The sequence below is a fragment of the Schistocerca serialis genome, chromosome 2 (genome assembly GCF_023864345.2).
Source record: "Schistocerca serialis cubense isolate TAMUIC-IGC-003099 chromosome 2, iqSchSeri2.2, whole genome shotgun sequence".
Classification (NCBI taxonomy): domain Eukaryota; kingdom Metazoa; phylum Arthropoda; class Insecta; order Orthoptera; family Acrididae; genus Schistocerca; species Schistocerca serialis.
Genome location: NC_064639.1, coordinates 1,159,137,389 through 1,159,163,468, shown reverse-complemented (window position 1 = coordinate 1,159,163,468; position 26,080 = coordinate 1,159,137,389). Strand labels below are relative to the sequence as shown.

Sequence of the window (26,080 nt, the reverse complement as noted above, 5' to 3'; positions counted from 1 at the left end):
CCAGAACTCCTGAAGATAGACATTGACTTTTGATATTGTATCACAGACACAATCCCTTTGACTGTTCAGAGATGTCACTAAACCCACCCAAAAATGTAAACAACCATGCATGAGCACTGTAATTCAGCCATGCCTAGACAGTCGATATTGCATTTCGATCGTGACCAGATTTGTTACTTTGTGCCAGGAATGGCTCTCAACAAGGGCAGTGTCCAGGCGTCTCGGAGTGAACCAAAGCAATGTTCATCGGACATGGAGGAGATACAGAGAGACAGGAACTGTTGATGACATGCCTCGCGCAGACCACACAAGGGCTACTACTGCAGTTGATGACCGCTACCTACGGATTATGGCTCGGAGGAACCCTGATAGCAATGCCACCATGTTGAATAATGCTTTTCATGCAGCCACAGGACGTCGTGTTACGACTCAAACTGTGCGCAATAGGCTGCATGATGCGCAACTTCATTCCCGACATCCATGGTGAGGTCCATCTTTGCAACCACGATACCATGCAGTGCGGTACAGGTTTGCCAACAACATGCCGAGTAGACCGCTCAGGATTGGCATCACGTTCTCTTCACTGATGAGTGTCACATATGCCTTCAGCCAGACAGTCATGGGAGATGTGTCTGGAGGCAACCTCATCAGGTTGAACACCTTAGACACACTGTCCAGCGAGAGCAGCAAGGTGGAAGTTCCCTGCTGTATTGGGGTGGCATTATGTGGGACCGACGTACGCCGCTGGTGGTCATGGGAGGCACTGTAACGGCTGTGCGATACATGAATGCCATCCTCCTAAAGATAGTGCAACCATATTGGCGGCATATTGCCAAGGTATTCATCTTCATGGATGATAATTCATGCCCCCATCGTGCACATCTTGTGAATGAATTCCTTCACGATAATGACATCTCTTGACTAGAGTGGCCAACATGTTCTCCAGACGTGAATGCTATCAAACATGCCTGGGATAGATTGAAAAGGGCTGTTTATGGGCGATGTGACCCACCAACCATTCTGAGGGATCTAGGTGTGGACAGTATTCCATGATGAATACAGGTATACATCAATGCAAGAGGACGTACTACTTGGTATTAGAGGTACCGGTGTGTACAGCAGTCTGGACCACCACCTCTGAAGGTCTCGCTGTATGGTGGTGTACAGCAGTCTGGACCACCACCTCTGAAGGTCTCGCTGTATGGTGGTACAACATGCGATGTGTGGCTCCCATGAGCAATAAAAAGGGGGGAAATGATGTTTATGTTAATCTCTGCACCAATTTTCTGTACAAGTTCCGGAACTCTCGGAACTGAGGTGATGCAAAACATTTTTTTTATGTGTGTATATTCAGTGAATATTTTTCTTCAGTAGTGGAAGCTGTCAATGATAAACATAATAATCTGCAGCATAATTTTAAAGACAATCCATCTGAGCATAACCTATATCTAGCCCCCACAAATTGCAAAGAAATAATTAACATCATTAGCCCTCTATAATCTTCCAGTTCCACAGGGTACGATGGCCTCAGTATAAATGTATTAGGAGTGCGCAGACAAAATGTCTCTGTACCTCTGTCCGTAGCAGTAAATAATATAATAGAATCAGGCACCTTTCCAGACAGACTAAAAATAGCTCAAGTAACAACCAAAGCAAATCTAAATAAGCTCTTGCTACTTCAAAAAAAGGGCTATAAGAATCATCTGTGAAGCAAAATATAAGGAATAATGCTGTGGATTGTTTCTAAAAACTGGTATACTAAGCGTAGTAAATATGTACATACTAAAAGATATATTAGTTGTTAAAAGACTGCAGCCTAAGATTTATTATGGTTTGTATCAGTATAATACCAGAAATAAAGAAAAATTTTACATGAAAGGGTCCACAATATGCTGGTTTAAAATTAACCAATGCACTGCCCAGTTAAGTTATTACCCTCCCCACAATGAAGCTTAAATTTTCACTAAAGAAATTTCTGCTACAAAAACCATTTTACTCATTAGAAGAATACCATACTTAGATGCAGAATAAGAAATGCTTCGAAAAAATATGTCAACAGTGTTAAGCAGACTATTATATTTGTAATTTAATTATTTTGTTAATCAGTGACATACTCATAAGGATGTATTATAGGGCCATATGTCAAGAATTGTAACCTGTTTTTATACAAATGCAATGAATCATTCATTATTATTATTATTATTGTTATTATTACTTAGAAATAAGCCTCATCTCTGCATGAGGCTGCTTGCTATTGTTAACTGCTATAGGTGTGATGTAAAGGTGCTACGCCTCATCTTCAAATGACCTGTTTGCTATACTTAATGTAATGTTGGTTTTTGACTGTTCATGAGCCAGGCAATCTAAAAGCCAACAATTATTGAAAAATGTTGATTGAGGTAATAGTAGCTTTGAAATGAATTGTCATATTACATGCTGCTGAGCGTTTCCCCTTCTCTAATTCACAGCTAGAGTAAGTTTTTTTCTAGGCTACAAGGTTGGAATACCCTAACTCTGTCCAAATCCTATAGTTGTTTCAATATACACAATTTTTCTGAGAGTGAGTTTATGAAAGCATTCCATTTGAAATAAAAGGCACACTGTAACCACTGTTTTGAAAGATAGTGACATTGTAATAACCAGGAAAAACCTTAAATGGAAATGGTACGTAACCTGACTACTGAGATAAACAAACTAAAAAATTAATCCACATGACACATACTTAAGCTTTTAGCTATTTAGAACTTTTCTACAATGATGTCTTTTGTTATATCCTTAGGTCGGAATAGTCGGCAGAACAGGAGCAGGGAAGTCTTCACTCATTTCAGCACTGTTCCGTCTAGCAGAGCTTGAAGGGGCTATTTATATTGATGACATAGATACACAGACAATTGGTCTACATGATTTGAGGAAAAGGATATCTATCATTCCTCAAGAGCCTGTATTATTTTCTGCTTCACTTCGATACAACCTGGATCCTTTCAGTGAATTTCCTGATCATAGACTTTATGAAGTATTAGAAGAGGTAATAAATTTAGAGAAAATATGCTTCTGACATATAATAGAATAACATTTAAGAACTACACATAATAGTAAATACATACTTAATTTATTAACACTAACTGCAGGTGAAACTTAAAGAAGCTGTTGATGGACTAGATTTTGAAGTCAGTGAAGGAGGCAGCAACTTCAGTGTTGGCCAAAGACAACTTGTTTGTCTAGCACGAGCAATTCTGCGAAACAACAACATACTAGTACTTGATGAGGCGACAGCAAATGTTGACCCACAGTAAGTCCAATTCTTATTGTTTTAACACTAAACAAAGTTATAGGTCTTACTTTGAAATAGAATCTTGATTGTTAGCCTATAATCACATCTGAATCTTCCCTTCATCTTCTCTACTTCTGATCCAGTGCATGATCTCCACTTCTTAATTAGCAGTCAAGGGGAAGTGCATATTTTTTTCCATTTTTTCTCATCTAAAGCTTTAAAGTCCATAGCATCTTAATCTTGTGTGTCTGTAAGCCCTACTCCAAGTATTTCTATTCAGCAGATCACTTCTCTTGAGCTTTACGTATTTTCGAACTTCTAACAATGTTTCATTGTCATTAGCCAAGATAAAAGTTAGACGACATAAACTGAAAAATTATCTGTCAAATTTCTACTTTTATTTGCGTCTACAATTTCATATTTTTTGCAAGTAGTTAACATTAATAATTCCAGCAATAATTCCCTGAAACTTCCTGGCAGGTTAAAACTGTGTGCTGGACCGAGACTCGAACTTGGGACCTTTGCCTTTTGCAGGCAAGAGCAAGATGAAAGGCGAAGGTCCTGAGTTAGAGTCTCTGCCAGGAAGTTCCATATCAGCACACACTCCGCTGCAGAATGAAAATTTCATTCTGAATAGTCTCTGATACAAAGGGGTACCCAAAAAAAACCAAACAAATTTTTTGGCTGGCTAGAGCTTTTGAATTACCATGTTTTTTAGAGTGAACATTCCACAGTCAGTAAGCCAAGTGCCATTGCTGGAGGAGGTCAGGATTGGTTTAAGCAGAGTTCGTAATTACAACTGTTTGTGTGATCGTTGTTTTTGCAGTGGCTGATTTTTGTGAACAGTGTACAATGGTGAAATTCTGCTTTTTGCTCGGAAAAAGTGGAACAGAAACTCTTGGAATGTTAAAAATAGTGTATAACTGATGACAAACCTTGTTCTGGTTGTCCTTCCACATCCTGAACACATGAAAATGTTGAAAACATCTGTGCAGTCATCAATGAAGATTGACAACGAACCATTGAAGAAATTGTGGAGCTGTCGGGAGTGACTTGAAGTTCAGTGCAGTGAAATGTGACAGATGATTTGGGAATGAAAAGGGTGGCTGCCAAATTGTGCCACGACTGCTGACTGTTCAACTCAAACAAGGTGACACGGAAGCATGCTGTGTTCCGAAGCATGAGTCCCGAAATGATCCAAACTTTTTTTCAAACCACAGGTGACGAAACTTTGTGCTATGCTTACGATTCTGAATCAAACCAACAACCAACTCAGTGGAAGACTTCAAAGTTTGTCTCGCCCCAAGGGAGCTCATCACATGAAATTAAACATTAACACAATTTTGATTTGTTTTTTCAATGTGAGAGGAGTTATCCATTCAGAGTTTGTTCCACAGGATCAGACAGTTAACCAGGCTTTCTATTTGGAAGTTTTGAAAAGATTGTGCAGTGATATGAAACTTCCTGGCAGATTAAAACTGTGTGCCCGACCGAGACTCGAACTCGGGACCTTTGCCTTTCGTGGGCAAGTGCTCTACCAACTGAGCTACCGAAGCACGGCTCACGCCCGGTACTCACAGCTTTACTTCTGCTAGTACCTCGTCTCCTACCTTCCAAACTTTACAGAAGCTCTCCTGCGAACCTTGCAGAACTAGCACTCCTGAAAGAAAGGATATTGCGAAGACATGGCTTAGCCACAGCCTGGGGGATGTTTCCAGTGATATGTGGCAGAAAAACCTGATTTGTGGTAGTTGGGTGATTGATGTTTCAGTCATGACAATACCCCTTCTTAACACAGCCCAGCCATGTCTCTAAAAAAATTCTTGACCAGAAATGTGACGAACCGTCCCCCCATCCCCCCACCCCGGGTACTCTCACGACCTAGCCCTGTGCAACTTTTTTTTGTTTCCTAGAATGTAAAGAGATGTGGGAAAAAAATGGTTCAAATGGCTCTGAGCACTATGGGACTTAACATCTGTGGTCATCAGTCCCCTAGATGTGAAAGGGAAGTGTTTTTCTGATGTTGCTGAAGTGAAGAAAAAATGACGGAGGCACTGTCAAGCTTAGTGTATTAGTGCAGGTGGATAGTTTCTCAAAGAGGATTGAAGGTTTATGCCTAAAATGTGAATAAATAAGAAAAAAGAAAAAAAATGGCAAGTTTGGTTTATTTTGGGTACCTTTTTGTATTTAATTTTGCAATTAGTCATTTACTGTAGTTTCACAAAATCTCTTATTTAATAACACACAAATGTAGAGGTATCCAGTTTATAATCTTAAAATGTGTTTTTGCTGTGTTTATAGAACAGATGCGCTGATCCAACAAACAATTAGGAAAAAGTTCAAAAACTGTACGGTTCTAACAATTGCTCACCGCCTGAATACTATCATGGACTCGGACAAAGTGCTGGTCATGGATGCAGGCACTATGGTGGTAAGGCAGATTGTAGTTTTGTGAATAATTTAGCTAGAAAATATAAATATTGACAGTATTCATACCAAGTAAAATCATAGTTGTTCCAACTAAGGCTGACCAAATAATAGTTCTTGTGTGCTGTATATTAAAGTACTGTAAACCTGAAACTGTAATTTTAACATAAACAGAGAATATAAATGTAGCCAACGGAGAGATTTTTTAGTTATTTTGACCTTCAAAAATTTATACAATGCAAAATACTGTAGCACATATTAAACATTCAGGCTTAACCAAAAAAATTGTTATCTGAAACCTCCCTCCCCCTTTTTAGTTTGGTTAATTTGGGTTAAAAAACACCAATTTACTTAGCAAATTAACTAGCTCATCATTAATGAGCATTATGAGGCTACTACTAATGCTGCCTCCTAAGTCACGTGTGGTACTAACCTGGTCGCTCTGTAACACATCTGACATTTTAGTTCCCTGTTTTTGGGAAAGAAAGGAAAATGTGAATTTTACACACCACTGACATAATGGCCACTACAAGAAAAGCACAAGCTAAGCTAGACCACGGTCTTCAAACAATTTTAGCATTTGCCTTAAGAAATTTAGAAAAAATAGGAAAGTGTTAATCACAGCTGCAGGATAGAGCTCTTAACCCAGTTTCACACACACTCGAGCTCGGTTCTGAACACCGACTGCCCCACACATAGCAGTGGATGTCTCAACACCATCAGACCAGACCAGGCCACGCTTACAGTGTTGGGTGTGAGGACCGCTGTGGTTGCTGGCAAGCACACAGCACTGCCAGTAGGCTTGCGGCAGTCGCCGTGTTTATCACTGCGCCCAGTCAGTGGGTTTTGTCTCTGTTGAGACTTATTGATGACACAACTTGTGCCTTCTGCGTTTTAAGAAATTCTAAACCCTACTGAAGATATTGCTTGTCACTGTGCAGAATCTAATTCACTTTTGTACATGGAAAGTAATAGTGTAACAAGTGTTTTCTAAGACTGAGGCATTCATAATGGACTTGATTATCTTCTTACATTTACATCTACATACATACTCCGCAAGCCACCATATGGTACGTGGTGGAGCATACCCTGTGCCACTACCAGTCATTTTCTTTTCTGTTCTCAAAAATACAGCAAGGGAAAAACAACTGTCTGTATACCTTCATACGAGCCCAATATCTCTAATCTTATCTTCACGGCCATTACGCGAAATGTATGTTGGCGACAATAGAATCATTCTACAGTCAGCCTCAGATGCCGGTTCTCTAAATTTTCTCAATAGTGCTGCTCTAAAAGAACATCACCTTCCCTCCAAAGATTGCCATTTAAGTTCCTGAAGCATTTCCATAATGCTTGCATGTTGTTTGAATCCACCAGTAACAAATCTTAACAGCCCACTTCTGAATTGCTTCAAAGTCTTTCTCTAATCCGACCTGGTGCAGATCCCAAACATTCAAACACTCCCCAACGATGAGTTCCACTAGCAACCTATATGCAATATCCTTTACTGATGAATCACACTTTCCTAAAATTCTCCCAATAAATGAAGTCAACCATTCACCTTCCCTAATATAATCCTTATGTGCTCATTCCATTTCATATTACTTGGATTCATTAGATGAATTTTTGGATATAGTAAGTGGGTAATTTCCCCAGTAATATTTTGTGTAATGTAATATCTTGTATAGACACCTTTTATTAACCTGACATATTCCACATCATTACGAAGTGACGTATTCATGACCTATGGAACAAGTGCTAATCTAATCTGCAATGTTATGCCTAGATACTTAATCAGGGTGTATACGACCCGGGAGATCCAGGAAAAACCTGGGAATTTTTTCATCCGGGAGAAAACCAGGAAAAACCCGGGAATTTGTCAATGCTCTAACAAAGGATATTACTGTATCACGCTACTGCAGAATAATACTGCAGCAACAAAACATGAACGAGAGGGAAAAAAAGCGAAAATAAAACTTAAGTCGCAAAGGAAATGCATACTATACAACAACAAAACAGTGCTCATACAAGCATCTGCCAACAGCAAATTGTGCCAAAGGCTTTAGGAAGACAATGCAATACTTTATAACAACAAATTGCCTCCGCCCAAGCGTGACATGACAACTGTTTAAATTAGATTAATTTGAGCTGTTGCGGGCGGGCTCTTGAGCATGCACAGTTGAGGTGCGTAGAGTAATACCTTCTCCCGCCTCTTGTTACAGAGGTGTGGCTGGGCGCCACTACTTAATATTGCCCCGGTTCGGAAATACAGTAAATCTGGGGCTGATGCACAGAGCAGTCTGAGTTGAGGTGGGGAGTCTCCATGTGACCTGTGTTTACGTTTAGTGATTTTGTTGTTTCCTCTTCGTTTATTGCTCTCACGTTAAATGATAAACAAACGGATTTTTGTGGCCAGGAGCTATCAAATGAATTAAAATACGTTCGCATAATTACGGAAGGCTAAAATATGTTATTACATTCAGATTTTATTTCCACCTTTCTGACAGTCAAGAATTAATCACCTTACAGACTAATGAAGTTATTTTTGCCAGTTTGCTAAAGAGATTTGGCTTAAAATTAATCTTTTCTGATGAGGCAGTCAATTAATTTGAAACGAAGTGTTTAATTTCATACTATTGGCTAGTTTCAACTGTTCGCTGCATTTCAAGTGCACGTATGACATTATGCCATAATAAAGAACCAGGCATGACATAATACAATACTGGTACTCCAAGAAAATTTACATACGAATGTGCATTTTAAGACGAATTATGCGTTTTAGTATGGTTCGCGAAATTCCGATGCTCTTGAAGTGTGATGTCTTTTTTTCTTTTATGACGTATGTAAGATCTTTTAATGTCTTACACGTACAAATATATGGGCTTCCTGCGCCATCGTAGCTGTGCAAGTGCGGTGATGCCAGTTATCTGGCGCTCTCTTGCAACTACCGAAATGAACCTATTTCCAACAGGTCGCGGGAAAATATTGCGAATGGTGGTTTGAAAAGCGTTACATTCAAAGCAGATTTCCTTTTACGCAAGATCTTTCAAAACGTGTTTTTCCCCTGAGTTTCGTTTTCTAAAGTGCCGGGAAATTCTACTCCGGTATATAAAACCATAAACATTCAAAGGACTGATGAGTTTTACTGTGCCGAGGAAGAGTATACTGTCACTTAACACTGAAAAAGTGCACTTTCACCTGGGAGAAAGTGTATTTTTAACTGGGAAATCCGGGAATTTTTTTTCCTTGTCCACGTATACACCCTGTTAATTGACATGACTGTCTCAAGCAGTACTAACGCTGTACTGGAACATTATCGGTTTGTTTTTCATACTCATCTGCATTAACTTACTTTTTTTTCTACATTTAGAGCTAGCTTCCACCCATCACACCAGCTAAAAATTTTATATAAGACATCTTGCGTCCTTCTACAGTCACTCACTGACAACATCTTCCCATACACCACAGCATCATCAGCAAACAGCTGCTTACCCTGTCTGCCAAATCGTTTATGCATGCAGAAATTAATAGCAGTCCTATCACCCTTCCTGGAGCACTCCTGGCAATACCCTTGTCTTTGATGAAAACTCGCTGTTGAGGACAACATACTAGGTTCTGTTATCTAAGAAGTCTTCAAGCCACTCGCGTACCTGGGAACTATTCCAAATGCTTGTATATTCCACATGCTTGTATCTTTGTCAACAGTCAGCAGTGTGGCACCATGTTAAATGCTTTATGGAAATCTAGGAATGTGGAATCTGCCTGTTGCTCTTCATACATGGTTCGCAGGATCTGATACAAGAAAAAGGCAAGCTGAGTTTTGCATAAGTAATGCTTTCTAAAACTATTTTCATTTGTGGACAGAAGCTCTTCTCTCTCTAAGGAAAATTATTATATTTGAAATGAGAATATTTTCAAGGATTGTGCAGCAAACTAATGTTAAAGATCCAGAATGAGATTTTCACTCTGCAGCGGAGTGTGCGCTGATATGAAACTTCATGGCAGATTAAAACTGTGTGCCCGACCGAGACTCGAACTCGGGACCTTTGCCTTTCATGGGCAAGTGCTCTACCATCTTAGCTACCAAAGCACGACTCACACCCGGTCCTCACAGCTTTACTTCTGCCAGTATCTCGTCTCCTACCTTCCAAACTTTACAGAAGCTCTCCTGTGAACCATGCAGAACTAGCACTCCTGAAAGAAAGGATACTGCAGAGACATGGCTTAGCTACAGCCTGGGGGATGTTTCCAGAATGAGATTTTCACTCTGCAGCGGAGTGTGCGCTGATATGAAACTTCCTGGCAGATTAAAACTGTGTGCCCGACCGAAACTCGAACTCGGGACCTTTGCCTTCGCGGGCAAGTGCTCTACCATCTGAGCTACCGAAGCATGACTCACGCCCAGTCCTCACAACTCTACTTCTGCCAGTATCTTGTCTCCTACCTTCTAAACTTTACAGAAGCTCTCCTGCGAACCATGCAGAACTAGCACTCCTGAAAGAAAGGATACTGCGGAGACATGGCTTAGCCACAGCCTGGGGGATGTTTCCAGAATGAGATTTTCACTCTGCAGTGGAGTGTGCGCTGATATGAAACTTCCTGGCAGATTAAAACTGTGTGCCTGACCGAGACTCGAACTCGGGACCTTTGCCTTTGCGGGCAAGTGCTCTGCCATCTGAGCTACCGAAGCACGACTCACGCCCGGTCCTTACAGCTTTACTTCTGCCAGAGACGAGATACTGGCAGAAGTAAAGCTGTGAGGACCGGGCGTGAGTCGTACTTCGGTAGCTCAGATCGGTAGAGCACTTGCCTGCCAAAGGCAAAAGTCCCGAGTTCGAGTCTCGGTCGGGCACACAGTTTTAATCTGCCAGGAAGTTTAATGTTAAAGACAGTGGTCTGTAATTTTGCAGGTCCATTTCTTTGTCCTTCTTATGTACAAGAGTCACTTGCACTTTTTTCCAGTTGCTTGGGCTTTGTGCTGGCTGAGAGATTCAAAATAAATGCAAGCTTAGTAAAGGGTCAATGTTGTAGCGTATTCTTTGTAAAACCAAACTGAGATTCCATTTAGACCTGGCTACTTATTTGGGCATATGAATGCACAGGAAGTGAGACTCATAATTTCAAATGTATGATAATTATTAAAACTATGAGTCTGCCCTGGTAGCTGAGTGGTCAGCGTGACAGACTGTCAATCCTAAGGGCCCGGGTTCGATTCCCGGCTGGGTCGGAGGTTTTCTCCGCTCAGGGACTGGGTGTTGTGTTGTCCTAATCATCATCATTTCATCCCCATCGACGCGCAGGTCGCCGAAGTGGCGTCAAATCGAAAGACCTGCATCAGGCAAACGGTCTACCCGACGGGAGGCCCGAGCCACACGACATTTCCCATTTATTAAAACTATGGATCTTTGTAAGCATCTTGGGCATGATCCGGAATCCTTAAGAAGTGAGACTCAGAATTTCAAATGTATTGCAATTATTAAAACTACACCCAGACCGATATTGTAATAATGAACAAGATACCTTAAAGCCATGGGTCAATGCAGCCAGGAAGATGCACCATTTGTTGACTTCCGAAAAGCATCTAAATCAGTGCCATGCCTGCGCGTATTATTAAAAGTATGATCAGATGGGGTATCAGGTGAAATTTTTGATCGAGAACTTCTCAGTAGGGAGGACACAACATGTTGTCTTGGGTGGAAAGTCATTGACAGATGTTGAAATAACTTCAGACATGCCTCAGGTAAGTTTGTTGGGACCCTTGCTTTAATAAATTTGCAGACAAAATTAACAGTAACCTGAAACATTTTGCATCTGACACAGTTATAAATAATGAAGTATTATCACAAAAAAGGCAGCACAGGTATTCATTCAGACCTTGATAAGATGTCAAAGTGTGCAAAATTTGGGCAGCTTGCTTCAAGTATTCAGCTATGAGATGTTGTGCGCTTCATAAAACAAAAATATGCCATGAGACCCACAACTGGAATCAGTCAAATGCCAAAGTGTATCAACTTGTAGCACTATGAAACGGAATGATCACTTAAGACTCAGTAGTAGAGAGATCAGGTGGCATACTTCAGTTTATTGGTTGCATACTAAGAAAAAGTAATCATCCTATGAAAGAGATTGCTTACAAAACATTCGAGCAACATATTGTAGAATACTTCAAGCCTGTGGCACACATTCCAAACAGGACACACAGACTGTATACGAAGTAGAGTGGGGACAAATGGTACTTAGTCTTTCAATTAACATTGAAGAAGCTGAAAAAACTGAACCAACAGATGCTTGATGATAGAGACAAACTATCTCACAAAAAACTACTTACACAGTTTCAAAGAGCCAGCTTTAAGCAGGGAATCGTGAAGACCACAAAGGCAAAATTAGACTAATTGTAATGCACAAGGAGACATTTAAGCAGTCATTCCTGGACTCCATATTTCAGAGTAGGCATGTAGATGTAGATGCAGATGTAGACTTCAGTGCAAGGATGTCTTTTACAAATTTCACTTTATTTTGGTCCTATATTATAACAGAATGTCTGTTATTTTCTAGTTTACAAAAGCTTTTAAATTAGATAAAAGCTCTTTACATTTTACTTAGGTGCCGTAACGCAAAAAGAAAATGTTTCCTCAAATAAGTAAAATGTTATGCTGTTGCATATAATGTTAAAGTGTTTGTAAACAAGAAAATCATGAATATTCTGTTATATTATAGGACCAAAATAATGTGAAATTCATATGAGGAATCCTTGTTGTCAGGCTCAGACCAGAAATCAATTATGGTGAAGTAAAGTATTCATCAAAAAGTGTGGCCGGTTGCTCTTTTTCGTTCATTGATACAGTGACATTTATTTGAAAAGCCATCTAGTTCCCAACCACTTTATTGACTTTGGATGTAAAAAGAGTGAGTAACAATTTTAATGTATTTATATAAGACATCTTGTGTCCTCCTATAGATAAGTTTAACCAGATAAATCTCAGCCTGTTGAGAGTGGTCTTTCTGATCATGGTGCACAGCTAGTTACAATATATGACATAGCTCCATTCAGCAGTACTAAGCAGTCCTCCAAAGTAGTACGTTCAGTCAACGATTTAACAATTGCAAATTTCAGGGAAAGCCTACAGAAGTTAGACTGGGATGAGGTGTACTGTGAACCTGATGCCAATTTAAAATATAATTTATTTCATGACACTTTTGTAAATGCATTTGAAAACTGCTTCCCCAAGAAAGTAGTTAAATATACTCGTAAGAAACCATGTAACAAACCATGGCTTACTAAGGGTATAAAAATATCTTGTAACCGGAAAAGGGAAATGTATCTGACAGCAAGAAAGAGTAGTGACCCAGAAACTATCAAACATTATAAAAACTACTGTGCTATATTAAGAAAAGTTATTAAAAAATCCAGAAGTATGTGTATCATGTCTGAAATCAGCAACTCTCATAATAAAATTAAAACAATTTGGAATATTATTAAAAGAGAAACAGGTCAACCAAGAGCACAGTAAGACAGTATTACCATCAAATTGAATGAAAACTTTACGAACAAAAAGTCAGAAGTTGAAAATATTTTTAATAATCATTTTCTAAACGTTGTGGATATAGTAGGATCCAGGTGTTCATTAGAAGATGCTAGGCTGTTAATGGAAGAGGCCATACCTATCCAATTTGATACAATTGAAATCTCACCCACTTCTCCCTCTGAAATTAGGAAAATAATAAACTTGCTTAAAAGCAAAAACTCACATGGAATTGATGGCATTTCCAGCAAAATACTAAAAACTTGTTCTCAACAAATAAGTAGGATTCTCAACCACCTGTGTAACAGCTCTCTGGAACAGGGCATTTTCCCTGATAGACTGAAATATGCTATTGTTATACCTTTGCATAAAAAAGGGGATAGATCTGATGTCAACAATTACCGTCCAATCTCCATTCTAACAGCTTTATCCAAAATTTTTGAGAAAGTAATGTATTCAAGAGTAGCTTCACATATCTGTAAAAATGAAGTACTAACAAAATGTCAGTTTGGTTTCCAGAAAGGTTTTTCAACAGAAAATGCCATATATGCTTTCACCAAACAAATTTTGAATGATCTGAATAACCGAACACCACACATTGGGATTTTTTGTGATCTCTCAAAGGCTTTTGATTGTGTAAATCATGAAATTCTGCTAGACAAGCTCAAGTATTGTGGCATGAATGGGACAGTGCACAAATGGTTTAATTTGTACCTAACTGGAAGAGTGCAGAAAGTTGAAATAAGCAATTCTCATAATATGCAAAGATCAGCAAATTCCTCAAACTGGGGAACTATCAAGAATGGGGTTCCACAAGGGTCGGTCTTAGGTCCTTTGTTGTTCTCAATATATATTAATGACTTGCCATTCTATATTCATGAAGAGGCAAAGTTAGTTCTCTTTGCTGATGATACAAGTATAGTAATCACACCTGACAAACAAGAACTAACTGATGAAATTGTCAATAATGTCTTTCAGAAAATTACTAAGTGGTTCCTTGTAAACCGACTCTCACTGAATTTTGATAAGACACAGTACATACAGTTCCGTACAGTAAATGGTATGACACCATTAATAAATATAGACCTTAATCAGAAGCATATAGCTAAGGTAGAATATTCAAAATTTTTAGGTGTGTCCATTGATGAGAGATTAAACTGGAAGAAACATATTGACGATCTGCTGAAACGTTTGAGTTCAACTACTTATGCAATAAGGGTCATTGCAAATTTTGGTGATAAACATCTTAGTAAATTAGCTTACTGCGCCTATTTTCACTCATTGCTTGCATATGGCATCATATTTTGGGGTAATTCATCACTGAGGAATAAAGTATTTATTGCACAAAAGCGTGTAATCAGAATAATAGCTGGAGTCCACCCAAGATCATCCTGCAGAAATTTATTTAAGGATCTAGGGATATTCACAGTAGCTTCTCAGTATATATACTCTCTTATGAAATTTGTTATTAACAACCAAACCCAATTCAAAAGTAATAGCAGTGTGCATAACTACAATACTAGGAGAAAGGATGATCTTCACTATTCAAGATTAAATCTAACTTTGGCACAGAAAGGGGTGAATTATACTGGCACTAAAGTCTTTGGTCACTTACCAAATAGTATCAAAAGTCTGACAGATAACCAACAAGTATTTAAGAAGAAATTAAAAGAATTTCTGAATGACAACTCCTTCTACTCCATAGAGGAATTTTTAGATATAAATTAAGAAAAATAAAGAAAAAAACCAAACAAACAAAAATTAAAAAAAAAAATAAAATAAAAAAGTTGTTATATTAACTTAATTATGTTGTTAAATTAACTTAATTATGTCATGTATTGGAAAATTTGACTTGTTCCACATCATTACGAAACATCGTATTCATGATCCATGGAACTACTATTAATCTAATCTAATCTAATCTAATCACTCACTGACATCACCTTCCCATACACCACAGCATCATCAGCAAATAGCTGCTTACCCTGTCTGCCAAATCGTTATTCATGCAGAAAATAATGGCAGTTCTATCATCCTTCCTGGGGCACTCCTGGCAATACCCTTGTCTCTGATGAACACTCACAGAATATAAATTGATGTACAAGCAGTTCAATTCACTGTGTTGTTCTCTGACGACACCTGACGTGACGACACGAGACACCGAACTCTGTCAATGTGTATTGCCTCCTATCATTCAAAGTCATTTATCTTCCAAACAGCGCATTTCTGGACATGGGTTTATCACCAGATATTGCTGTCGTGAGTCCCTCCGTGTGTGTGTGTGTGTGTGTGTGTGTGTGTGTGTGTGTGTGTGTGTGTTTTCCATTTCAATCTCTCCTTATCCCCTTCTTCATCCGGTAAAAACACCAATACCATTTTGTCATTTCGTGCATTTGGATCTCAGTTTATAAGGTTACTTCCTTGAGCAATTACATTGTTCCCACTTACATCACTCATTGCCCTTTCACTTTTATTCTACTGTCTCCCCCCTCCCTTTAGTCAGCAGCTCTTGTCCACTGTTTCATTCACAAGTGTGAATTTCTTCTTCACAGTTATGTTTACAAAATAGCATACTTAAAGTAATGATATGACATTATTCTTCTACCTCTAACCAAAGGTTTAATTAAATGAAAGTCAATACCAAAAGCTCTACTTTGTAATCTTTCCTGCATCATAAATTATTTAGCTAAATTTATAATTGATGAATCATTGAAATCCCTTGTTACTCAACAATAATTAGTTAATAAAAAGGGTACACAAAATTGTCCACTTTTCAGGAATTTGCTCATCCCTTTGAACTTCTGCAAAATTCCGATGGGCACTTTTACAAGATGGTCCAGCAGACAGGGACAGCAATGGCACTGCAGCTGACACAAATTGCAGAAGAGGTAAACAGAATATGTTTTCTCTATAAATAAGCTGTTACTATGCTAATACCATATTAGCACCTCCATTATGTGAAAAGAGAATTCTTGTATGCTCAACATGATCATTATCAGAACCAATAATAAATGTGAATTCCAATGTTGTACTCTCATAGATTCACTGCAGGCCTATATTGTTCACAAAACACTTCATTAATATTAAAAACAGGACAACTGTGATGCAATTTGTCATTAAAATGGTAATACACATAAGTTTCAAATTGTTCTATTCAGAGAGAGTATGTGTATTTGAGAGGCATATGTGCTATTTAAAATTTAAAGCCAATTTCCTCACTGATTCTAACAGTTGTGTTAATTATTATAACCTTTGTACATGAACAGTACTTTTTGAATACAGGATGACAACCTCAGTGTCACAAGTTACATCAATATTATGTACTATGTAGCTACTCATTCCTACCACCAGTCTGCTACAGATCCCTATTACTCTGCCAATAGGTTACCATTGTATTAACAAAAGTGTTAAAAAATATTGTTTTGAAACTACTGAGAAATTTGTGCAAAGATAAATGAACAGTTCTGAAGTAAACAGCAAGTTTGGCAATGTGCAAAAGGTAGGAATTTGGCAGCTATAATAACTTTAGTATAACATTACCAGGTCATTCCAATTCCTCACCATGATTTACATATTGCTCTGCACTTAATGTTCTTTCGGCTTTAAAATTTTGGCTTACAACTACTACTACGTAAAATAACAATGACTGGTGGTAGTGTTTGTAAGTAATGAGAGTGCATATCAATGAAATTGGCTTGCTTGCAATCAGCAGGTCCAAATACTACTATGGCAGAAATTTTCAAGCTCCAGCCATATATTTGTGCCTTTTTCGTACTTTTAATTGCTATTGCTTTTATCACTTTATCAACTTTTGTCTTCATATTAATATTTATGCATTACTCAATAAATAAATTTATTCTCACTTCAAAATAATTTATTTCAGAACTACAAAAACAAACATTCCACAAAAGAAGAAGCAGAAGCAGTTAAATAAAAGGGAATACCAGAAGAAGGCAGAGTCACCTTGACAACTTGAAAGGAGGGGGGAGAGGGGGTGGAGAGAGAGAGAGAGAGAGAGAGAGAGAGAGAGAGAGAGAGAGAGAGAGAGAGAGAGTTTTTGGGTGTCATGTTCATCAGACAAAATGGTCATAAAGTGTTGCATTAGTTTTCAAGGATGCATCTAGGACTAAAGTGTTGCATTAGTTTTCAAGGATGCATCTAGGACATTTTCTTCTGATATTTTGTACAAAAAAAAACTCTCAGCCATAGAGACATGCACAAATTAGGCCTAAAAATGTATTTACGAAAGTAAAATCTAACAAAATTGCAATGAAAGAATTTCCTTCCTGAAAAGTACAAGTAGATTGATTACAGTTTATTCACAAGCTGCAATCTGGAATGTATAACTACGCAACAAATGTACTTAGTACTTGATGTCATCAACATACATTTGTAGTATACATTAATTTAATTATCTAGTCAGAGAACTGTATATTTATTTAAGTTATTACTGTTATACAATGTTCAAAACTTTGTGTGATCATGAGAGAATGAAGATATTTGCTCAATAATTAACATAAATGTTACACTATTTCACATTGTATTTATGTCTGATAAATTACCATTGCATAGTCAATTTCACTATTAAGTAAACATAATTTGCTACAGCTAGACAGATTACAATAACTTTCTACAGGAATTTCTTTTCTTTTGTGTTTCTCTGCCAACTGATTTGACAAAAATGTCCATTATAAATCACGTTCGAAAACTATAAGTATATTTGTTTATTTAAGGATTTTAAGTCACAGCCTCCTTACCATCACCACAGAAAACTATATTACTTTGGAAGTCAATTATTCATACTCGTAATATTTTATTGACATAATTGTAGAGCTCCTCAGTTGGTAGAACTCGCTTTTATCTTTACTTAGATGGCAGTAAGAAGATAACATAAAAAGTAGACTGCCGAGTACTTTTTAGTGGGGCCACAGTGCCGGGAGACAATAGCAGCCCAGTATGTTTTTTTTCTTCATATGAGGAACTTCATCAAATAGCTAAAAAAGTATATGGGTTTAGCGTGGTAGGGTTGCCGAATCCAATGATGCACACTACACCACGTGTAATAAACACCATTTTTATTTCTCGTAAGCACACATATACAGTTGTTTACATTCTGAATTCTCGGTACACGTCCGTACACCTTCACGCGCGACCACAGACTGGGGCAAAGAGCTTGCCAAAAACAAAGATATTACCCACGACTTGGTCGATAGTCGCCACATTAGCCCCCCCCCCCCCCCCCCCCTAGAGTGTGGAGCACAAACATAAATATTGGGGCATACATGTAAAGGGAACACCCAGGGAGGAGGGAGAGGGTGTTTAATCAGAAACCATACCTTACATTACATTACATTAGTAATTGAAGTCTTCGAGCCAGCGAGGGGGGCGGATGGTCCTGCCTGACCGTGTGAATCCTCGTACAGCAGTTGAGGGATCTGGGGAGGGGATGGTGGGTTGTGAGGGGCCAGGATAGCGGATCTGAATGCCTGTGGCGGTACGTAGGACTTTGACCGTTGATGGGTCAGTACCAACAGGCAAGGGGACAGACTGGAGGAGATGAATGTGAGTTAAGTTGTCACTGGGGAAGCTGGCTTGTTCGTAGAAGATGTACACATTACCCGGCTGCATAACAAAGAACTCATTAGAGCTGCAAATAAGATCTGTGTTGACATTCACTACCACTTCCTTATACGGGTTGACAGAATCTCCACACGAGTCGTCATCGGTGACATCACACGCTCTGAGGCTGGTCCCTGATACATCACTGAATCCTAACAGGGGAGAGGCGAGGGGCTGCCTGTAGGAGGGTAAGTCATCACACGCATCACTCTGCATAGGAATGTCACACGCACCTGTAGCACTGTCACACGACTGGGAGTGGGGAACGTCACACGTGTGGGAATGGGCGTCGCTCATCCATGGACTGTCGGTAGATGCCTCATGCGAGGTGGGTGCAGCAGGGGATGGGGTCTGACTGGGTGGGGTATCCGGCAGTTCTCCCAGAGTCCATGCAGGTTTGAGGCGGCAGACGGATACCGTTTGAGGCGTGCTGTTAATGAGCACTTCGAACGTGTTGGTACGCCGTGATATGACTCTGTGCGGGCCCGTATATGGAGGTCTGAGTGCCGGTCGGATGGTGTCATCACACACCATGACATGAGTGCACGACGCCAAGTCCTTATGCAAAAATACGGGAGGGGGCGTGTGTGGTCGAGGAGGCGGCACGCGGATGTTAGCAATTAGCTCCTTGACCTGCCCGACGAATGTCGAGTCGCAGATTTGATCTGGAGGAAGTGAAGGCTCGACTAACTCTGCTGGGAGTGTGAGGGGTTCTCCATACAGTACCTCTGCCAGGGATGCGCCAAGGTCCTCTTTGTACGCGGCCCGAACGCCTAACATTACCCATGGTAAGGCATCGGCCCACTCACCTCCGTGGCACATCAGGGAAGCTTTAAGCGTTCGGTGCCAGCGTTCCACAAGCCCATTGCTCTGGGGGTGGTATGCTGTAGTCCTAAATCGTTTCACCCCACACAGTTCACAAAGCTGTCGGAAGAGGGCAGACTCGAACTGGCGGCCCTGGTCGGTGGTGACAGAGACTGGGCAGCCGAAGCGCGAGATCCACATTAACAGCAGGGCTCGGGCCACTGCATCGGCTGTGATAGTAGTGAGAGGAATTACCTCTACCCAGCGGGTAAACCTGTCAATTGCGGACAGTATGTAACGGAAGGGGCCTGAGGGGGGTAAGGGCCCGACGATATCGATGTGTATGTGCTGGAATCTTCTTTTTGCCACATTGAACGTACCCATGGGGGGCTGTGCATGACGTCCTACTTTTGCGCGCTGACAAGCAACACATGCTCGTGCCCAACTGCGACACTGTTTTATCACCCCGGGCCAAACAAAACATTCAGATACCAGACGTGCGGAGGCGCGAATGCCAGGGTGTGCCAAGTCGTGGATACTATTAAATATGTCCCGGCGGAGAGGTGCAGGAATCACCGGGCGTATGCGTCCTGTTGAAATGTCGCACCAGATGGGTGATGAAAACCCAGGAAGTGTCCGTAACACTAGTTTGAGTCCTGTTTTGATATCGGAACGCAATGCTGCGAGTTCAGTATCCTCTGTCTGCAATTTAGGGAGCTCACTGAGGTCCAGTTGTGAAGATAAAACCGACACCCGAGACAGAAAATCAGCGACGACATTGTCTGCGCCTCTGACGTAACGTATGTCATTCATAAACTGACATATAAGGTCCATATGCCTAAAACGTCTCGGGGATGAGTCCTTACCTGGGTTACGGAAAGCGTAAACCAATGGCTCGTGGTCGGTAAATACCACGAGATGGCGACCTTCGATATCGTCTTGGAAATATTTGATAGCAGCATAAATAGCAAACAGTTCCCGGTCGAAGGTCGACCATTTACGTTGGGAAGCGGTCAGTTTGTGGGAGAAAAATCTGAGCGGCTGTACAACAGAACCCACGGATTGCTGAAGTACTGCCCCCACTGCTGTATCACTTGCGTCTGTAGTAAGCGAGATGGGAGCATCAGGAATGGGGTGAGCAAGCGTAACAGCTGTCTGTAAGGCTGACTTTAGATTATCAAATGCGCGACGCATATCTGGAGTCCACGTTTTTTCCTGCGAGGGCATCCGTCAGTGGGGCTTGTATGTCGGCGGCGCGGGGAATATGTTTACGGTAGTAATTTACCGTTCCAAGGAAGCGGCGGAGGCCCTGAAAATCTTTGGGCAAAGGCACCGTACTAATGGCCTCCACCCGTTCAGTTAGGGGGCGGATGCCGTCGCCAGAAACTCTGTGGCCCAGAAAAGTGACACTGGTGCGGCGGAGTTGTGACTTAGTATTGTTCACTGCGATACCGTTTGCTTTTAATAGTTGGAACACTGTATTTAAATGTTGTTCATGTTCCTCGAGGGAGGAAGAAAAAATTATCAAGTCGTCCAGGTACGCATATGCAAAGTCCAGTTTTCCAACCAGCGAGTCGATGAACCGTTGCCACGTCTGTGCAGCATTTTTAAGGCCGAATGGCATAAACAAATACTCGAACAACCCGAACGGGGTGATGATAGCGGTCTTTTCAACGTCCTCAGGTGCCATTGGCAGTTGGTGGTACGCCTTATGACAATCGACTACACTGAAAATTTGTGCCCCATGCAGCTGGGAAGCAAAGTCTTGAATATTTGGGACGGGATAATTATCTAAAATTGTTCTGGCATTAAGCGCCCGATAGTCACCGCAGAGGCGGAAAGTGTCATCTTTCTTGGGCACCAAATGAATGGGTGACGACCAACAACTAGAAGAAGGGCGGATAGTCTTATTATCTAAAAGTTCCTGAACAATAGCTTTAGCGTGTTTAAGTTTTTCCGGATTTAAACGCCTAGCCTTTGCACGTACCGGTGGGCCTTCTGTGGTATTTATTCTGTGAACAGTGCCGTTATTGATCGCGAACACCGATGGGGATGCTGGACCAGCACCCGTTGCACTGTGACTAACCTGTAATGCACACGTGTGTGTGTCCAAGGCCGGCAGTTCAGCAGCAGTGGCGGTGATCCACTGGTAGTCCTTGTCGAAGAGCTCGGTGGGGTACCTGGTAGCGTCGCGGGTACAGCTTCCGTCCGGCAGTAGAAATGTCACGCGGCGTCGGCTGCAGGTGCGAGGAAGTGGTGCGGGGGTTGGGGGCGTGGCCGTGTGCGACAGCTGGGCGGTCTGCTTACGCGCGTCCGTGAGCTCGGCTTGCACGGCGGCGATGCGTAAGCGGAGGGCCCCATTGCTGTCCCGAAGTTCGTCGTCGTGTGATCTAAGAGAAAGCACTGCAACAGCAGTTTCCGCTAGCTCACACAGCAGAATGGCGCTTTCGGATGAGAGGGGTAAGATATCTGAACTGGTGGTACGGTCTCCCGAGTTAAAGGTTAGTGTACCTCGTTGTAGGTTGGGTGACAGTGCGTGGGCTAAGAGAAAATCTACCCCAAGCACGGGTTCATCCACATCCGCGATAACGAAAGTCCACTGTAAGGGCGTATTAATGTCCTGCAGTTTAAGGCTTAAATTCGTTATTCCATGAGAGCGGATCAGGGAATTATTGGCGGCTCGAAGCGGGGGGCAAGGCTGAAGCTGGAATTTAATACTTGCGGACAAAGGTATCACACTAACCTCGGCCCCCGTGTCGACTAGAAATGAAAGGCAAGACACTGCATCTTTCACGTACAAGCGTCCTGGCGCGTGAGGAGAAGAAGTAGTTAGTGATAGGCGTCTGTGCGGTGCAACGCGGCCCGTAGCGCCTGAATTGGGTCGCGTTATTAGTTTGGGAACGTGCACGGAGAACGACATTTCTTAGCCGTGTCGCCAAAGCGGGAGTGGAAATAACACCGAGCGGGGCGGCGCGTGGCGTCGCCCGTCGCGCTGGTTGAGGTCGAAGCGGCAGTGGAGGGGGACTTGTTTGTAGTTCCCTCCGATGGCGACGCTGCAGTAGTGCTGGTAGGAGAGGAGTTACTGCGGCGGTTGCCAGGCGGCGTTGGCTCCGCGCGCATGCGTGGAGCGAGTCGTGCGCACTCTGTACTGCAGGATGGGAACTGCCGCGCAGGTGTGCCAACCCCTGAGGCCTGAGGGCACCCTGGGGGGTTATGCGGGGGGGGCAGAATGTTGTAAACCTGGTCTGCGATCTTCAGTTTGGCATCTAGTGGGGCTGAAGTTACATGTAGAAGGTGAAGTTGAACTTGCGGGGGAAGTTTCAGCAACCAGATGGTCCAAAGTGTAATGTCCGGCATGTGATGCGTGTCAATCATAGCGCGGAGATGACGCCAGAGTTGCGACGGGGACCTGGATCCCAGCGATTCCTGACTGATGAGGCGGATAGCTTCCTCTGTCGATGTGGATAGTCGCTCGAGGATGGTGCGTCGGGCGAACGCATATTTGTCCGTAGCGGGGGGCGAAGCCACAATGTCGCAGATCAGATCCAGTTCGTCATGGAGGTGACACAGTAAGCATAGGAACTTCGAATTGTCGTCGGCGACGCCGTGTAGCTGCAGGACGTGGTCGACCGAGGCAAACCATGTGCGTGGGCGATCCTTGCGAAGGGGTGGTAGCTTCGGCCAACGGGTGGGAAAGTCTTGACATAAATGTTTATCAGAAACTGTCTCTCCCTGTCCATAGTTCTGCAACGTAATTGTCTCGGGTGCAGTAGCGGTGCACCAGCTTCCGCCACTGTCAGTGGCACGCGGCACGGTAGGCGCGGCTGGCTCGACCTCGGTCGAGAAATCAACGAATCGAGCGGTCGACGGAGTAACGCCGACGGGCGTAGAATGGACCGGCGCGGTAGAATCGACCGTAGTCGACCGATGTGCGGCGAACGACGGAATACAGTTTCCGGGCCCCTCCCCTACAGGTGCATTAAAATAGTTAAAATCCTCTAATGTTTGTGGAACACACGCGGCAGGAACGGCGTGTGCCGTCGGAAACACTCGTAAAGCGGACGCTGGTGGTGTAGGGGGGGTTGGTGCAAAATCCGGAGTTCCGGCAGAAATATGAACTCTCCTGTCTTGAGCGTCCGGCTCGATTTGTACAGTCACTGATTCGGGTGGAAAATTCACACTTGCACTTGGGAAACGTGTAAACATAGTCACTGGGGTTTGAGCACATTGCGTCGGCTGTTGAGCACTCGGAACACGTGGCTGTGGAATTGTATAAACACTGTCCTGTTGAGTACAGCTAGTCGATGTGTTCGGAAACTGCGTAGAACTATTGCGGACGCCCGGTGGATAATTGTAAAACCATGCCGAAGCGTCCGTTGGAACACTTAGTTGGCACGTGTTCGGTGTAGCAGGCGGCAAGCGATCCATTGTGTACTGCTCGATGGTATAAGATTTCGTTGTAGCACTCGCGAACAAAATTCGGGGTCACCAGTATGGGTTTAGCGTGGTAGGGTTGCCGAATCCAATGATGCACGCTACACCACGTGTAATAAACACCATTTTTATTTCTCGTAAGCACACATATACAGTTGTTTACATTCTGAATTCTCGGTACACGTCCGTACACCTTCACGCGCGACCATAGACTGGGGCAAAGAGCTTGCCAAAAACAAAGATATTACCCACGACTTGGTCGATAGTCGCCACAAGTATATCTAACAGTCTCCTTTTAAATGTGCCACTCTCCCATTCAATGCTTTTTCTGTGTAGGGAGTAGCAATCTTTTTCAATTCATATTGTTATTCCATCCCAGATTTTACAACTGTTTAATCATATCAATTTGAAACCTATAAATATGAGAAAAGTGAACTAATAGGAAATCTAATCTTATTGTATTGCTATAAAACTTTATTAGAAAACTAATTTGAACAGGTTGCCTGTGTCAGATGCTACCATGTTGTCAAGGAATGTGTCAAGTGTTGATAAAACATTAGCTCCAATAATAAACTTAATACAGGAAGTGAAATTGTGTATGTCACAGATCAGTTACTACCATGTCCAATTAAAGAGTGAAAGCATGCATAATCTCTTGTAATCCCTCTGGATTTATCAACGGATGAATTGATATAAATATGATGCTAGGTACAGCATGTGAAGATATACCCTTCTGGTACTAGGTCACTGGCAAAACACTCGTGGCTAGTTTAAGGGCTGCCATCGACTGCCACAGCCTCACTTGTCAATCAATCGATACTTATACCAAACTCTCTGGTGTATCTTTTGATGACAACCCTTTGATACATGATTTTCTCCAGGACTGTAATTTGGGCTTTGTTGTTACTTGCCAATGGTATTTTACTAGTATATCTAATTGCCTGTCTAACTGAAGCAGGACTGTCTTCGTTCACTGTTCAACAAACCATGGTGCTTTCAGTGAATGAACTAATGAAATAAGGGTGCACCAAGAGTGTGGTTCGTACTTGAGTGTTTCCCAGTCAGTCGTGCAGTGCTCTTCAGCACTGAGTTACTCAAGAAACATTCAGAATACAGTACTGACCATGAGGTAGCAACCTCTAATGCATTTTGTCTTGTGTTTTTCTATTATTATTTTCTGTGATTTAATTGTAGATAAGTTGTGGTTAATAAAATCTATGTTGTTTTAGAAGTAGACTTACAACATATTCAGTCAGTTTCAATTTTAATAAAACATTTAACTTCAATAGTTTCAGTTACAACACCAACACTTATACAGAATGGGACAGCCACAGTTTGGCTGTCAAAGGTGTCCATTGATACACGTAAGATGCAGAATATTTTGCTTTTGTGATCTTTATAACCAGTTCTTTCACTTGGACAAAAGTCCATCAGAAATACAAAGAGAACAGAAATTAGCAGGGATAAAATCAGAATGGAAAAGTTGCTTCGCCCTCTGGACTATGGAAGGCAAACTATTCTAGTTCAACAATTACAAATAACAAATTTCTGTAACAGAACGGATCAAGTTTAAGAGTAACAATGAGCTGCAAGCAACCAGCAACTCAACTAGCCAAGTTTAAATTTAAAGTAGTCTTATCAGCTGGGGCAAAATACTTTCTCCTAAGGAAAAGGAAACATAATACAATGGAGGGTGTGGCAGTGAAAAGACAAATTACTAACAGTCACAAAAAAACTATGACTGGTAAATGAAACGATCATCTGGTATTGTTGGTTGGGAGACCCTGTCTGGGGCAGTTCGGCTGCCCGGTGCAAGGCAATCTATTTGACACCATCTTGCGCACCAATGAAGGTTAGGTTTAGGCCAACGCAAACACTCAGTCTCCAAGCAAAGAAAATCTCAGACTTCATCAGGAACTGAACCCAGGACTCCTTCTGAGGCAACAACGTTAACCACTAGACCACGAGATGCAAGCTATGAACTAGATGACTCATCATACAA

General features: G+C 41.6%; 1 protein-coding gene across 1 annotated transcript in view; it reads left to right on the top strand.

Moving 5' to 3' along the window:
• The window catches only part of LOC126458618 (ATP-binding cassette sub-family C member 4-like), a 267,565-nt gene extending 249,772 nt beyond the window's left edge, over nt 1-17,793 (top strand). The window contains exons 21-25 of the mRNA XM_050095784.1: nt 2,780-3,025; nt 3,129-3,289; nt 5,573-5,702; nt 15,999-16,109; nt 17,105-17,793. Of these exons, the coding sequence (XP_049951741.1) occupies nt 2,780-3,025; nt 3,129-3,289; nt 5,573-5,702; nt 15,999-16,109; nt 17,105-17,155 (699 nt within the window). The 3' untranslated portion in view covers nt 17,156-17,793. The remainder of the gene's footprint in view (nt 1-2,779; nt 3,026-3,128; nt 3,290-5,572; nt 5,703-15,998; nt 16,110-17,104) is intronic.
• Nucleotides 17,794-26,080: the final 8,287 nt, after the last annotated feature.